The sequence below is a fragment of the Talpa europaea genome (assembly GCF_964194135.1).
Source record: "Talpa europaea genome assembly, chromosome: 7".
NCBI classification, from domain to species: Eukaryota; Metazoa; Chordata; class Mammalia; order Eulipotyphla; family Talpidae; genus Talpa; species Talpa europaea.
In genome coordinates this window covers 42,400,024-42,417,123 of record NC_140074.1, presented here as the reverse complement: position 1 = coordinate 42,417,123, position 17,100 = coordinate 42,400,024, and the positions used below count along the sequence as shown (strand labels likewise).

At 42.1% G+C, this 17,100-nt stretch overlaps 1 protein-coding gene across 1 annotated transcript in view; it reads right to left on the bottom strand.

Annotated features, from left to right (window-relative positions):
* The window catches only part of OSTF1 (osteoclast stimulating factor 1), a gene marked incomplete at both ends in the record, with an annotated part of 51,237 nt that extends 38,748 nt beyond the window's left edge, over window positions 1-12,489 (bottom strand). The window contains one exon of the mRNA XM_084238146.1: window positions 12,456-12,489. Coding sequence (XP_084094272.1) covers window positions 12,456-12,489 — 34 coding nt within the window. The remainder of the gene's footprint in view (window positions 1-12,455) is intronic.
* Between the last annotated feature and the right edge of the window lie 4,611 nt (window positions 12,490-17,100).

The window sequence follows — 17,100 nt, the reverse complement described above, 5'->3', positions numbered from 1 at the left end:
CTCCTTTAAATGGTCTGAAATCTTCCTAAAAGTCATGTTTTTAATCATGAAAGTTGTCAGCCTTGCCTGGTGGCCCTGGGGAAGTTGGGCAGAACACCTCTAGTGGGCACCATACCCACCAGCCTCCTGGATCAGGCATCTCGATGAAAGTTCAGGCCAGGCAGGGGGATGCCTCAGGCAAAGAGATCCTTCCCACCCTCCAACTAGTTTGGCCCTGAAAGTCAAGATTGTTTAGGAACAGAACAACTAGAAGAAATGCCAAAGAATCCTACTAACTCCCAGAAAAGGCCAGGGAAAAATCTTAACCCAAACAAAAGTTTAAGTTTTTGCCCCAACTAGATTTGATTTTTGCTTTTTTTTCCATTTATTTCTCTATATAAATTTTATATGATTGTTCATTTTTGTAGTTTGCTTTCTCCTCTCAGGTGCAGTCCCCATAAAATTCCTACTATCCAGTCACCCATGCATCATCACCACAGTCTCCTGTGCTTTTCCTGCCCCTGTTTTGATCCCTCTCCTTCTCCCTCCTCTGCTTAATGACTCCAGTTTATAGTTGCCTACTCGTTTTGTCTTTTTTTCCCTTATTGAGTTCCCCTATGTTCCTCCTATAAGTGAAACTTCAGAAAGAAAAATCTGATATTTTTCTTTTTCCTTCTGATTTATTTCACTAAGCCTAATTCCTTCCAGCTCCATCCTAGAATTGATTTTTGGAAGGAGGAAGAGGGGCCAAGAGTTTGGAATCCCTGAGGATTTCTCCTAGAGAATGACAAGGCCAAAACTAAAGGAAAAGCAGTGGTCTTCAAAAGCTATAATTAAAATAGGGTAATTACAGGACCAGTCTTACAAAAAAACTCAAGGGGGAAGAGTAAAAGGGGTGGAAGTATGTGGGGAGGGGGCTGTGACAATTCTCGGGGTCACACACCTTCAGTGACTAACATCAGTCACTACAAGGCCCAAGGCACCTTTCATACCCATTCCTAAAGCTGTAAGTTGCTCATAAACTTTTTTTTTTAACTTTTTCATTAATAGGCTTCTAGCAAAAGATCATCTTATCTTTTTCTTAGCCTGCAGTTGTAATAGGGTGGTCCCCAGGAAAGGGGGAGGTTCCAGAGAGACTCTGAGTTGAGCAGAGAGAAGAAGCTACAGAGAAGACTGAGGAAGGAAGGAAGCAGGATGGAGAGCTGAGCCAGAAGGAGACTTGGAGGAGGCACATGGAGCAGAGAGACATGTGAAGAAACTACTCTTGCCTTTTGGTCATGGACTGGTTGACACAGATGTGGGTGAGAGACCCATGGGGAGGTGACAGTGACGGTTTTTGTCTTGATGTTGACTTTGCTCTTTTCCCTCCAGGCTTGTCTGCTTGTTTCTGATCATTTTCTGTGAGTCCCCAGTGGAAGATGCTTTAGACTTGTGGCAGGCTTTGGGACTTTGCTCTGGGCCAATCCCATTTGGATGGACTTTTACCCGTGAGAGGACGGGTAACTTTGGGTGCTTGATTTAGAAACTATATTCTTTGTCTTTCCTGTATTGTTTCCTAATTGTATTAAAGTTCCTTCCCATTAAAGTCTCATATGTTTTGTGTTGATGCGGCAGATGGCAGAACCCATTTAGAGCAGGCAGGTTTGCGGGGTCCGGAGTGCCCCTCTCCCTGCCCTGTAAGAGTCACAGGTCTCAATCACAGATGATTGAGATATTAGGATTTGCCCTTACACATTTCTAGGAACACCTCTGATTCCCTCCCAATCCTTGTGTGTACAAAACTATATGCTAATTTACTAAGCAGATGAGTAGACAGTGAAAATAACTTTTCTGCCCACAGGGATAGAAGAGGGAAAACATTACTTTCTAGGGCAGTTGCTTTCCACCAAGACCCATTGGTCATCTAAATGGCAGGCTTCCCTAATAATGATTAGGAATTTGCCCTCATTGATACTGACTGTCCAGCTGCAGAAGTAACTCACCTTCTCTGTCAACTGTCCTGACAAACTGCAGTTCTTTAGCTTTGGCTTCAAAGATACCTAGTGGAAAGCTAACACTCAAGAGCATCATAATAACAAGTACAAATACAATTTTTTGTGCATTCTAAAGTTATAGCAATAAAACTTATTCCCATTAATATAATTATATTTTCCTAAAAATGTCATTATGTCAGAATCCCTGCATATATACATTATTTTCTTTTTTTAAAAAAAACTTTTTTTAAAAAGGCTTTTGGTTTCTTGTGTGAGACCTAAGTAACTGACAGAGCAACCGGAGGCCTGAGAACCAGTCTCTTAAAGGAAAAATTATTATCGTCCCTATTTTAAAGAAGTGCTGAAAACCCTCCTTCCTGGAGTGAACGCTGAGCAATTTTATAAAGCAAGGTTTGAACTTTGATTCCGCGGGCTAAAAACTATCACTTCCAAATGAGATAGGCAAAAACAAGATGGGAGACAGGAGGACTGTGAAGTGTATTTTACACTGTCAATTTCCAAAAGATAACAGAAGACATTCTTAGATCTATGGAGTTGATGTTATTGAGTTACAAACAAGTGTAAGTACTTTCCAAACATAAAGTTCTCAGAATCTCAAAGGTCAATCATGAATGACCACACTTCGCCAAGGCCTCAATGGAATGCGTGTACGTAGAGTCCAGACACAGTTTTTTTGCAGGTGCTATCCAATGTCCTCTTCCTCTAGGCATTGCAAAATATAACCCACTGCCCTGTGTAACCAAATCCCAAGTGAATTCATGTCAGACCTGTCAATATGTTATGTTCCCATTCTAACCACGGCTGCATTCTTTCCTATTAGTCATGAAAATCAGAACTTATGAAAAGTCCTTAAGGCATTTAATTCCTCTCTGTTTGCATTTATATGACACCAAATCTTGAAAGTAGCAGGAAGATGAGTAGAAAAATGTCCCAAGCTCTGTAAAAACAGAATGATTTAGAAATTTGAGAAATTATTTGAAAAGGCACTCTAAGACAAGGAGATTTAAAATCAAAGGAAGAAACCAAAACACAGAATGTTTTAAAAACTGGTTTGTCAAGATGATCTAGTAGTTAATTTAAAAACACTGGAGTCAGAACTTCACCCTAAACTAATAATGTTCATTTTCCATGCATTCTGTCTCCAAATCACAACTTGGCTCTATAATATTTACCCTATTAGCCAGACTTTATGTCTAAATTCCTATCATTAAATAGTGGAAAGGGAAATTATTTTCAATAATCTTTTTAGTTTATTGTTTAATATAAGCACCTTTAGAAAGGATATTAGGATAAATCAATGCTTGATTCAACACAGAAGGCAAATTTGTCCATCAGACATGAAGCAGTGATTGGTTCCTAGAGCCCTGTGGAATTGTGGGAAGTAAAGCCAAGTTCCAGGTGACATCAGTGAGCAAAACCTGGAAAGTTCTGAGCAAGATAACGTAAGGCTTCCCAGATATATGGTGATGGTCCCTTGAGGTGCCACCATCAGGGTCCAAACAATTGACAATGTTATTAAGGATTGCAAAGTTAGGTGAGAAGAAGGAAGGGGGCCTAGTGGGAAATCCATCCAAGAGGGGACACAGCCCTGGGCCTATTTTAGGGTCGTAGCATATGGGAAAGGCATGTATGCTATTAGCCAAAGGTCCAAACAATGTGACTCATGCGTCTAAGAGGAAAAAAACAAAAAGTGATAAGGGTTCAGGGCAGAGCAAGCCACAAACATCCAGGTGGCTAAAAAGAGAATGTCAGAACAGATTCTTGGTCAGTACTAAGCAAGAATCAGCAAATGAGCAAAAGCTTAAAGTTGAGAAAATTCTTACTAAGCCAGTGTCAAGTCCCATGTACCCTCTAGGCCCTAGGTGCTCAAGGGTGGGAAGGTGTTAAGCAAGATCAGAATCAGCCCCTGAACAGGACAGGCTCCCTAAACAGGAAGTAGGTAGTCACCATAAGCAACTACTCTGACTTCATGTTTCAGCTTAATGTAGGCCCTGGTTCCAGTTAACAGCTGCTTGGGTGATTTTTTAAAAGTGAGTACAGGGCCTCCCTGGTGGCGCAGGGGTTAAAGACAACACTATCAAGCTATCACCAGCCACTGCAGGAGTTAGATCCCCCTCAGCCAGGAAGCTGACCCATATATGGCACAGCAGATCTCTCCTGTCCCTCCAGCTGCTCCCTTCAGCAGTCTATTTCAGTAGATGTGCGTGTTCTCTTCCCGACTCTGTCTCTGGTGAATCCTCTCACCCCCCTCTCTCACCTCTGGCTTCACTCCAGTTCTTGTATGCATAAATAAATAAATCTTTAAAAAAAAAAATAAAAGTGAGTACAGGGCAATAAAGGAGAATGATTTTTACCCAACAGAAAAATAAGGTTGAAAACTCTCAGATTCAGCACACCATTCAGAAAGTTAACTTTGGAGGGCTTGGTTTCTGTTGAAATGTTTCACTGTCAGTTTCTGGCCACGAAATAGTTTAGGTAGACCCAGGGCTACTACTGACAAACTTGCACTGACTCTTCAAAACAATAAGCCCCAAAGGAGCCAGGACACCTAAAAAGCTGGGCAGACAACATATTAGAAACAGTCATGAATATGGTTTTCAAGCAAGGAAATGTGACTGTGGAATCTTGTAAATCTCTTCCAATCTAAGATACTTTCCAACCATGTCAAAAGGCTTGGAGGGGCTTCTCTCAGCCTAGCCACATTCACCCATGATCAGAGAGCTAGAAATTGGAGATGCTGTCCCCCAGATTATAGATTTGACCAGAAGATTTCTGAAAGACACAGTCACTCCAGAATATTCTCTAGGCAGAAGTCATTTCTTTGGCTCTTGTAAGTGAAAAGGTTCAAGATGCCCCTCCTTGAGGGAATCCTGAAATAAAACCCATGAGATTCTCAGAACCAAGCAAAGTCCTTGGCCTGGAGGAATACCCAGAGGACTCACTAGGACTTCAGATACTCATAAGAGATCTGAGGCTGTCCCTTTAGCAGGAAATAACTTCAGCTGTTTACAGCTCTTTTTAAATTTTAATTCAAACTACCTTTCTGGGAAACAGGAACAATAGGCATAAAAGACCTATCTTGAGTTTGTTTTCTGGTCCCAAGAATATAAAAAAGTAGTTTGTCAAACCTGGAAAACGCTGAAGAATGTAAAAATCACATGCCAATCAAAAAGCACAAATATAAAACTCTCCCCCAACTCCTACCCAAGAGTAAGTGAAGGAATTTGCCTCACAACTTTCAAAAATTCAAAGTGAGAAAATGCTGACAAGAACCCAACAATAAAGTGAGAAAATGCTTACAAGAATGAATAGGAAAGAGATAGCTACAAAAGTCCCACCAGTCACAGGCTCAAGTGATCCTTGTTTACCCATGGCTGCAAACTAAACACCCACAGCTCTGGTTAACATTCGGACAAACAGATATGCAGATATGTAGAGGCCTGACATACGGACATTTCATTGGCTCTCTCTTTAATTTGGAACAAATTTCTCCAGATCACAGTTCCTTGCATGTGCACCAAGTTTCCCTGGCTTCTCTGAAATAAGCTCAGCACCTACTAGTGAATCATACATGGACAGGACACAGCATTTTTTAATTTCTCCTGTCAAACAACTTTCCTCCTTGTCTACCTTGCAAATTCCTTCTCAGCTTTTAAGAGTTGCTGAAGTTTCCCCTCTTCTGTAACATTAACATCTCCTGCCACAAGCATTGCAGTTTTTCTGTTTAAGGCATATTCCCAAGTTTTGGGTATGAAGGTAAATTGGCACAAAGGAGAGCATTTTACAAATGATAATGCACATGTCCTCAGACATAACCATCTTACTGCCAGTACTTTCTCTAGTTAACTTAGGTAAGCTACACGGACGTTCTAACACTATTTATTCTAACAAAAGAGTGGAAACAATTCAGACGCACATTAATTTGAGTTTGGTTAAAGACAATGGAATATAATGCAATTGTTCAAAAGGACCAAGAAGTTCTCTCTATGCTGGTATCTGTAATTCCCACCCCACCCCCACTCCTTTAATTTGTCTAATAGGGAATTCTTTCTCCCTACCTCATTGAGGGATGATTGATAAATTCATAGAGAATCTTGACAGAGCACAGCAACCCACTGAAATTTGCTTTTCTCTCTCCTCTTCCTTGGGTATGAGGTACGAGGGGAAGGGGATGAGGATATGATACCCAAACATTCCACCCTGGCATCAGAGTTATTCTGAGCTAAAGGAAATTAAGAAAAAGCAGACATAGGAAGAACTCCTCTACCCTCTCCATATCTACCAAAAGGTAGGGCATAAATTCCCCTTGTGAAGATGATTCTTGCTCCCATATATGAAAGAGGGGAACAACCTTTGTCGCCAAAGATGGCATCTAGATGAGTCTGCATAAACACACTGAATAAAATAACCCTTATATTCCACTTGCTTCTCCATATACTTACCCACATAATTTATGGCCCCTAAAACTCTTCTTTTTTTGTCCAGTAACTTTTCCCTTCATTAAAATGGTATTAAACTTTCAACTCTAATCACTTCTTCAAGTTTTCACTTCTTTCTTTGTATAGGCCTTCTGCATAAAAATATTAAAAACATCACTTATATCTGTATTTTGCACAGCAGACCTCTCCTATCTTGCCTGCTGCTATCCACCTTTTCTGTTTTCCAAAAACAAATACATAAATAAATCTGCAGCCTTTTTTCTCCTGTTAATCTGTCAGTTTCACTTACAGAACTCAGAAGCAGAACCTAAGAAGATAGAATAAAAGCTTAGTCCTCCCTACAGAGGTGTGTCAGAAAAGCTCACTGCATTAGCAATTCTGAAGTCAAGCTATGGAAATGTTGAAAACACAAGAGAGAGAGCTCTATTATTTCCAGAAGCAGTGCTGATGAACACTGCCTCTAGCCTTTGCTATTTTATAGGGAAGCTACAAAGATGTGCCAGCCAGTCTCCCCCATCTTCTTCCAGAGACTTTATTATGTATCAGGACCTTTTATCTAACTGTCTTGCATAAAAAGTTTAGGTCCTGTACAATCACAAAGAAATAAATTATTCTACTCTCAAGGAGTCTAATGGTCCAGCACAGAACAACTGAAAGAAGCGGGTTCCACAAAGCAAATGCCAACACAGAGCTGCATAAGTTAATAAAGGTGGCTGGAGAACAAAAACTCACCTAACCCAACAGAATTCTCACAGGTTTCTCTTCCCAATATGCGTAGACTCCAATTAAGGCTTGTGTTTCAGTCCCAGGCCGAACCAACCACTTCCTATTTTTAAGACCTTAAATAGTTTACTTAACCTCCGTGCGACCCCATCCATAAAAAAAAACGGGGATACTAGGATCTACCTCAAAGGGAAGTTAGAATTAGTAAAAGAGTAGAGCATATAAAGTATTTGGCACAATGCCTGGTAGTTAGTGCCAAGTAAGTGTTAACGATTACTATCATCATGTTATCAATCTGAAATTTTGAAGATGTTCCTCAGACTTTATTCTGCTATAAGGTATAAATGGAGCATGAAATTTATGAAGGAAGATTATTCATGTGTACATCTCAAGTCAACCTCATACTCACACTGTTGAGTAATTCATTTATTTATTGAGAGGGGAGAAATTACACAAAAGTTCAGATCATTTTAGATGAAGACCTTTTTCCTAGCACAGGTGTTATAGAAGCAGCACATGTTTGACAGCTTTTGAACTTTTATGATGTTTTTCACTGCAAATACAAAAGAAGCAAAACACTGATATTTGCTTCTTTAAAGTCCCATGAAATCATTTTCACAAGACACATGAAATATTGATGCCATTTTACTTTCACCACAAAAATCAATAAGCCATTTTTGGTCAAGGTCAGACAGCAGACTTCCATCTACAGCTGAAGGTTATCAAGCCAGCTGGGAGAAACCCACAGGACACAGCAGACCTCTCCTGACTTGCCTGCTGCTCCCCTCAGCAGTGTATTTCAGTCAGTCTGCCTGTTCTGTTCCCCACTCTGGCTCTGGTGAATCCTCTCACCCCCAGCATCTCTGGCCTGTACCCCAGCTCTTGTATGCATAAATAAATAAATCTTTAAAATAAATAAATAAATAAGCAAGCTTTTGTGAGAAAACATGTCTTCTATACTCTGATAGTCAGGTGAGTTCACCTTAATTGAAGTACAAGGTTTCTGAGGGTGGCTGAAGGAACTAAAGTTCTGTATATGTGAAACTGAGAGAGTACACTGGTCCTCAAGAAGGAAAACAGAGTCCTCTACACAACAGCTGAAGACCACAAAATTGAGACACGATTTACCTGTTATCATGGTGGAACATCTAACAGAGGGGAGGGTTTCAACGATAGACCTTACTGGCTAAAAGTGACACTACAAGAAAAAAATCAATAGGCAAGAAAGGTCAAATGCGATAGATTTTTTTTCCAAACAGAGTGCAGATAATACTATACAAGTTGTAGGAAACACATGTCAACCAACAACAAGGCACTTAAAACTGAAATGGAAGCGATACCATACTGAGGATAATTGCTTATATTTTCTTTTTTGAACAAAATGGATCTGCAGATGGAACAAAAACCACAGCAAAAAACCTGAGAGAACAGTGATTATCACTATATTAAGAAAGAATGATTTTTATATTTTTATTTATATATTTTTTTAATTTGGCTGTATTTTCTAAAATAAAAAATAAATTACTTTCCTCCTTAATTATGGATTTTTTAAAATGGATAAGACTGGTTATCCAATTGTAGATGAGGGACAAGCTGAGATATTATCTGCAGCTACATAAATCTTCCCCATTAGACTCAAGACCCTCAAGGATGAGACCCTCAAGGATTCCTTCAAACCCCAAAACACTACTAACACAGGGCCTAAATACACGTTGGCTCTATTGAGAAATGTTAGCAAATGAATTTGTTTGTGGTCAAAAACACAAAGTAGGTGGCCCTGGTATAACCTCAGGAAGGTGCAAAAGGAAATGAAGTGGGAGCCTTTCTCACCAACATTTGGCAGGAATTTGAAAGGACATTCTTTCCAAAATGGTTCCCTTATTAGGTATACATCAATCATCCCTATAGATACATCAATTCATATTATAGCTTAAAGTCCCTTGCTACTAAAATCTTCCAGTAAGTCCTTTTTCCTACCTCACCTAGTTCCCTTCCATAGAACTGAGTCATGCTGATTTGATTTGCCCAGATCTTTTTCTGAAAGAAGTTATAAGGAAAACCACTATGAAGTTCCACCAGTGTTACTTGTAGAGATGTCCAGTACACTCTAATACTTTAAGAGAACCATAGGAGAGGTCTCAGATGTCAGTGCCATTAAAATAGCTCCTTTGGGGCCTCTCTGAAGGCACAAGGGGTTAAGTCTCAGTACTATGAAGCTACCAGCAGCTATTACAGCACAAGTTTGATCCCTGGACAGGGATTAACCCACATGGCACAGCAGGCCTCTCCTGTCTCACTCAGCAGTATATTTCACTCAATCTGCCTGTTCTGCTTCCCACTCTGTCTCTGGTGAATCTTCACACCTCCCCCACTCTGGCCTACACCCCAGTTCTTTTTTTTTAAAGATTTATTTATTTATTTATACAAGAACCAGGGTACAGGTCAGATGCGCGGGAGGGTGAGAAGATTCACCAGAGACAGAGTGTGGAACAGAACAGGCAGACTGATGAAATACACTGCTGAGGGGAGCAGTGGGTGAGACAGGAGAGGTCTGCCGCGCCATATGGGATTCTCGCTGGCCGGCCTGGATCGAACCGGCACTGCAGAGGCTGCAGACAGCTTCAGAGCAAGGATTTCAACTGCCTACTCCACCAGGGAGGACCTACACCCCAGTTTTTGTATGCATAAAATAAAATAAAATAAATATTTTTAAAAAATAAAAAATAAAACAGCTCCTCAGGGAGACAAAAGGGATGGTGATGTAGGAAAAAAAGGATGACATAAAATAGCTACTTCTTAGAGCATTTTAATTTTATGAGTACTAAGAATCTTGAAACTGATCTTTTATCTCTCTGCTTGAAGCCGAGAGCAAATTCTACAACCCTCCTTCACAGACTTTGCAGGACTTTATGACATCATGTCTGTAAGCTAACTTTTCCTTTCATCATTCTCCCTCCCTCTTCACCATCCTGCTTTATCTTTTTAAAAAATTCTTAATTTTTTTATCTTAAACATCTTAATGTTTTTAATATGGGAAAAGCAGGGTATAAACAATCAAGGCATTAAAAATTAAACACACTCTCCCCCATCCCACTCTCTTGGCGCCAATTCCAGGCTTGCTTCAGGTAGTTCACCCATGCAACTTGCCTGCAAGACAAGAAAGCAAAGCACAACACCACTGTCCTTGCTGCTGCCAACCAGGGAGACCTTTATGTACATTTATGACAAGAAAATGTAACTGAGGATCAGAGGCACTTTCCTTTCTACTTCCTACCCGCCAGATCTGAAATACATACCCACCCATGTCAAGGGAGCACTACTACTTAAGAGTCGAGGCTCTGAAGCCAGACTACCTGTGTTCTAGAACTGCCCAGTCCACCCCAGACAGCTGCTGACCCCAGCAAGCCACTCAACCTTTCAGAACCTTGTCTTGGCGTCCCCACCTGCACAGCTGAAACAATAGGGGTACTGACTTCATAGGCTTCTGGTGAGAAGAAAATGAGTTAATACACATAAAAGTGATTAGATCAGGCCCTGGCACACAGTAAATGTGGGCCAGTACTATAATAGGCCAGTTGTGTTTTTAATCAAGAGCTAGGTCACACCAAACTTCAAATCTGATTGAAAGTAATGTTTCTCATTGTAAATTGGAAATTGGTAATTGGTAATTATTTCAGTGGTGACCTTATTTGAGTTTGGATGTCATTTATATGTAAGTGTGGAGTCAGAGCTCTCTCCAATCAGGAGTCATTTTCAACCAATCACTTTCTGATTTCCTGAACCAAAGGAGAAAGCAGTGGTGTCAGACAATAAAATGGCTCCTGGGAAAGTATCCCCAATTTGTAATCATCCGATGGATAAATGACTTGGGGTAAATATAAATGAACACTTACACACATGACTGTCAATATCCCTCCAGCTGCAGCACAAATACAACTTAACACCTAGAAAAATTAAAAATCTCCTGAAATCTTCAGTAATCAAAGAACAACTCAGTTTTGTTGGACACTGAGGTTCTGATTTATTTGAGGTTAGAAATCTGCCACCTTTTACACACGCACTTAAAATGAAAACTCCTCATCAAATTCTACATCCAAAGGAGTCCAATGCTAGGCACCCCCCACCTTTGCTCACAGCAGAGGCAAAGAGTCAGCAACTTTTCACACCAAGATTTAATTCCTCAGTGCTTGACTATCCCACACGTGGTATGTACATATTTTTCAAATAGAAGAACTTGAAACTGCCATTTTATGATAGCTAAGAAAGAAAACTCAATCATTACCCAAGTTGTCCGGCTTGATCAAAAACTGGAAAAAAAAGAGAGTGGAACTCCATTCCTTCTAAGAAAGGTTATTTCAAAATTTGACATAAAAAGATAAACTTCAGTCTGCACTTTAAAAAAACAACAACTAAGAGTACATCAGTCATTTATCTTCCAATGCCTACGATCCCTGTACCTACCTATCCAAATGAAGGCGGGGAAGAGTTACAATTCTGAATTAAAATAAAGTATCCCTTTTAAAATCTCTTGTTTCCCAGTCCCACAGAAAATATTCTTAGAGTCAAAAATGAGTAAGGACTATCCGCCAAGAAAAGTGCTTTGAGGAACTTAGCGATTTCACCCCCTCTCCAGTTTAGCAGGCCAAATTACTAAGGGAGCAAAGGAAAGGACTTGAATCGCCTGATAAAGTGACACTTCCCAATCGTACTCTAGCCGAGATTACTCTGCTTCAGCCTAGATAGTCTTCTCGCCGAGAGCTGGAGTAGTTTTACAGACGTTCCTCCCAAGATCCCGGAGTCAATTTGAAAAGCTGCTGTTACTTTCAAAAGTCCCAAGGAGGCTTCGCTCGCCCACCCCACCCTGCAAGCAGCGCACTTCCCGTTCGCTCTGGCCGGTCAAGACTCTAACTAGACCAAGTCACACGCTGAGAAAAAAGAGGAAGTGGCTAGGAAGCTAATTTCAAGAGAGAATCTTTTTTTTTAAGGGGCTCCCCTATTTTCCAGGAAAGCGTCAATGGGATGGAGCCATGACACTAGCTGGAAAGTTGCAGCGAATGACAAGGTTGCAAAAACCGAGAGTGGCTCCTCTTAAAAAATAAAAACATTAAAAAAAAAATGCTGAAATCCTCGAAATCCTCTTGCTATTTCAAAACGATCCCTCTTCTGCAGCCAACGCAACAAAGCCAGCGACTCCCAGCCTAGTGGTCAGCTCTAGAAAGCGAGGCTCGGGTCTGGGTACGTCCTGGTCCGCTGTTGCCAACTGGCAGGGGCGGCGCGGGGCACCGGGGAGGCGAGGGGACTCCGCGAGGACCTCTCTTACCTGGTTTGACCGGTTTAGGTGGCGGCTTCGACATCTTGCTTCCTGGAGCGGCTGATCCTAAAGACCACGCACAAAAAGCCTGCGGATCTTCCCACCAGCCGGCACTCCCGGCGCCCCAAAGTTTCTTTTTGTCTGGATGACAGCGGTGCGCCTCCAACGCCCTGCGCCCACCCTCGGCTTGGGGACGAGCGCACGCAGGAGCCCGGCTCTGCTCGGCGCTCCGCCCCGCCCCGCGGCCGCCCGGACGGTCCCGCGAGCGCGACACCGAGGACGAGGAAGTGGCCGCCTGGCCGCGCGCTAATTGGCTGCCCTGAGAGCCGCTCCGCCGCCGGGGGGGCGCGGGGGGAGCGCGGGTGGCGCGCACGGCGGCGCGCGCGGCGGCGGAACCCGTCGGGGCCGAGCAGGGCGCCCCGGTCTCGCGCCGCGCTGGGAAGGGGCCGGACGGTGCAGGGGCGCGCGCGTGAGGCTACGCTCGCCGGAGCCCCGCCCCGGCCAGCGGGGACCGGGGCGGACCGGGCCCGGCCTGGCTGGCACCGAAACCCTTGTAGCCAAGCCACCTGCGTTAGTGGCGACGCGGGGGAGCGCGGGGCCAGGGACTGTGGGCCTCAGGGAAGCCTGCTTCGGGGGTGCGGCTGGTGACAGGAGTGCTCTGGGCCTTCACCTGGGACTAGTGCCAGGTGAGTAGCGCCCTGGACCCGCCGCGCTTGCCTCGCTCTGAGGTGTTTCCCTGATGTTGCCGCGCTGGAGTCGGATCCCGGTTGAGTCTGGTAAACCCTGCTGGGAACATTACCCTGAAAACGGGCTGAAAGCTGGCCTGGAAAGGGGGACACGTACTCAGGAGGGCGTGGTGCTTTTACTCCCCATAATCTTTAAAATGAAAACGTACAGATTGTTGGAGAAAGCACCAGGGACAAGGTCAGCTCTTGGTCCCAAGGGAGGAGGAAGACTTTTATTCCCTAGCACTGGAATTGACAAGCCACGACCCGCCTTTCCCCGTTTTCGTAAGCCCTGCTTATTGAGAAATGTTTCTACATTTTTAAATGGCTGAAAACTCAAAAAAAAAAAAATTGTGGCACGTAAAAATTATATGAAATTCAAATTTCAGTGTCCATAAAGTTTGATTAGAACACAACCATGTTTATTTGTTTATGTATTGTCTGGGACCACTCTCACTTCGCACCACCAGAGAGGTTTGTCTATCCCTTACCTGATAGATTGATTCTTCAGTGGGAGACAAGTGCTGACACACAAGAAATGCTGCATGCATAAGGTGGAAAGAGCACAGTCACTGTTGTTATGTTTAGGGAAAGAAGAGAGAATTGAAAATAAAACATTACACGAGAATCTACATAAAATGAAACTTCAGAATTTTTACTAGGGTTAGTGAAAGGATTGATTCCAAGGGAAAGGGGCATGGTTTGTTTATTCATGAAAGTGTTTACCAAGAAGGAGCAAAGTCTAATCAGTAGTAGAAAGAGATTTCCCTAAAGCATGGAAGGTAACAATCAAAATATCTATTTGGGTAGATACTTACAAATACCAAGCTGCTCTTGAGATGTATTTAAAAAAATACAAAAACAGAAACACGTTTTGAGCCTCCCTGGTGGCGCAGCAGGTTGAGCACAGTGCTGTGAAGCTGTCCGCAGCCTCTGCAGCACTAGTTCGATCCTCAGCCAGCCAGGGAGCTACCCACATGGCGTAGCAGACCTTTCCTGTCTCACCTGCTGCTGTCCTAAGCAGTGTATTTCAGTCAGTCTGTCTGTTCTGTTCCCCAGTCTGTCTCCAGTGAATCCTCTCACCTCCTGCACCTCTGGCCTGTACCCCAGTTGCATAAATAAATATGGATAAATAAATAAATCTTTAAAAAAATGTTTTGGTAGCATGGTATCTCTCAGATCATTTATTAGAGAGTTACTGTCTTCTTTATAATCTGCTGATTCTGCCCATGGCAGCCCTGACCATTTTGCAGTTTAGAATACATAATGAACCATGTTTAGAAATTAAATTTAAAAAAATAAACCTAATGATGAAAAAAGCACTATACAACATGTTAGTTAGGGTAAAAAAAATACATCAAACTTACTCATTTGGGGTTTGCACTTGGCTGTCTTAGTCTGTTCTTCTCCTGTGCTAATATTCTGCTGTTGAGAAAAACTTTGCATTTATTGAAAGACTAAAGTCTATAAATATCCCATGAGGTTGGAGTACATATTAGTAAGGGATACCCTGGTTTGACAATGCTGGAAAGTCCAAATGGTTGTCTCTCCAGAGACATCCAATAATTTATAGTTTGTAGTTGATGAAGTTTGTATTTATTTCATGAAGTCTGTTGCTTGTGTGCCTTTGAAGCCTGGCAACCCAGGGTTGCAAAATTTTAATTTTTTTTAAAGATTTAATTATTTATACAAGCACTGGGTACAATCAGAAGTGTGGGAGAGTGAGAGAATTCACCAGAGCCAGAGCGGGGAACAGAACAGGCAGACTGACGAAATACACTGCTGAGGGGAGCAGAGGGCACAGCAGGAGAGGTCTGCGCACCATGAGGGACCCTCGCCAGCGGCCAGGGATCAAACTGGCGCTGCAGAGGCTTGGGGCAGCTTTGCAGCCAAGCGCTCAACCGCTGCGCCAACAGGGGAGGCCTGCAAAATTTTAAATTTTTAATTATAGTTTTTAAACAGGACAACAGGCAATGAAATATTGGAACGTGGTATAGAGGTGAAAAATACGAGGCCTGAATGTGGAGTTCACTGGAGACTTCCCTGTGCCTCCAAAAGAGTTATTGAATTAAATGACTTCCAAGATTGCTATGTCCAGTCCTCACCCCAATAATGTGGCCCTGTATCATGTCTAGCTTTTGTTTGCTTTCCCACCTCTCCCACAACATTGTCGCCTGCTCATTGCTAATGGACTGTGCCCAGCATTTACTCAAACACTGTCTTGGGCAGGCTGTGACTTCCATCTAATGTAGAATTGAGAGCTCCGGTTGTAGTAAACTTGCATTTGACTTGCTCAAGAGATTATATAAGATGGTTCTTGACTCTCATGCCTGGTTTCTGAATTTCTAGAGTTTCCACCCAGGTAACCTCCTCAAGCCTACTTCCAGTGCCACAACCACACTCAATTGTCTATATGCTATATTATACAGCATCCTCAGATATATGCACAGATGTGGCAAGAAACATAGTACTCCTTGCCATTCAGTGTGCACAACAATTGTGTATGTGTGTGTGTGAAGAGACATATACCATCAGTAACACATCAATAAAAAAGACATCAGTTATACATGAGACTCAGTTAGCCAGCTTATGTGCAACATCCTTTATTTACTCTTGGTGATGAAGTACATTTTAGCAGCTTGAAAAAAATAGAAATTATCTTGCTATTCATCTACCAGCTGTGTGACCATGGGCAAGTTACTCCACTGTCTGTGCCAGTTTAGATTGTGCAAACTGAAGGGGCAGACCAAGTGAGCTCCAAAACTATACTTCTCCAGGATTGAGAGTTTTATGCTCTGACAAACTATCCAAAAATAAGCAAAGTGGGGCAAGGAATGACATTTTTTAGGTTTTGGGTTTTTTTGGTCAACTGAGGACATTTGTCCACTATATACTGCCAAATTAATTTCATAGGAATAAGAACATCACCAGAACAGTAAAAAAGTTAACATCTCAGGATAAAGGGCAACCTTTCCTATTCCATAAAGGGATAGTTGGCAGCCCTGTACTGACATTAAAAGTAAGTGTAGGATAAAATAAACTCAAAAGCAGAAAAAATTATTTTATGGCACATGTTATATGCAGTCATTCCCCAATAAACAATTGGCAATTTGGATGGAGGTATATGTTCAACAGTGCAAATCTAGATGAAGTCAGATGCCCAACTTGTTACTTGATTTTTATCACTGGATTATCCACATTCTATAGAAGACATCCACGCTGTACACAGCTTCTCCTTGCCACTATTGAATTGTCTTGTGTAGGCTTATTAATGAAAGTGACACTAAACCTTAAGCAATTGAACTCAATTTGGAATATTCTGATCGCCCCACCAACTCCCTCTTGGGGAAGTCTGAACAAAGGTCAAGGACAGAAATGGCAAGGCTGCTGGAAGTTTCCAGCTCAGGGGCCATTCTGAAGTACAGCTTAGGTCCCTAAATCACCTAACTGGAACAGTCAGGGATAACCTTTTGGAATGACCATTTTAAGGTTCTCTGCTCCTGAGCCACCATTCACTTAAAATGAAATGGTCCATTGGGATATCCACAGGTGAGCCTCGGAGCCATTGCAAAACTGTCTTCTTCCCCTAGACCACTGGGTCAACAAATAATGGCCAGTGGCTGAAACCTTCAGGGAACATCTGCAGTCCATTTCATGATCTAAAACATGAATTTTGAATTCAGCCCAATAAGGGAAATGTTAATCTCAACTGAAAAAAGGAATTTCAGGGTGGCATGGCTTGTTGTGGTAACACACATGGGAAGGGTGTGAGCCTGTACCTCTAAATCATATAGTGCTGTAAACCAGTGTTATCTCAATTTTAAAAAAATGTCATTCCAAGGGAGAAAAAAATAAGGAATTCCATTCTTCTCATTAATACAGGCATTACCACAAAAAAAAAAGTATTCAATTACTATTATGTTTTGGCT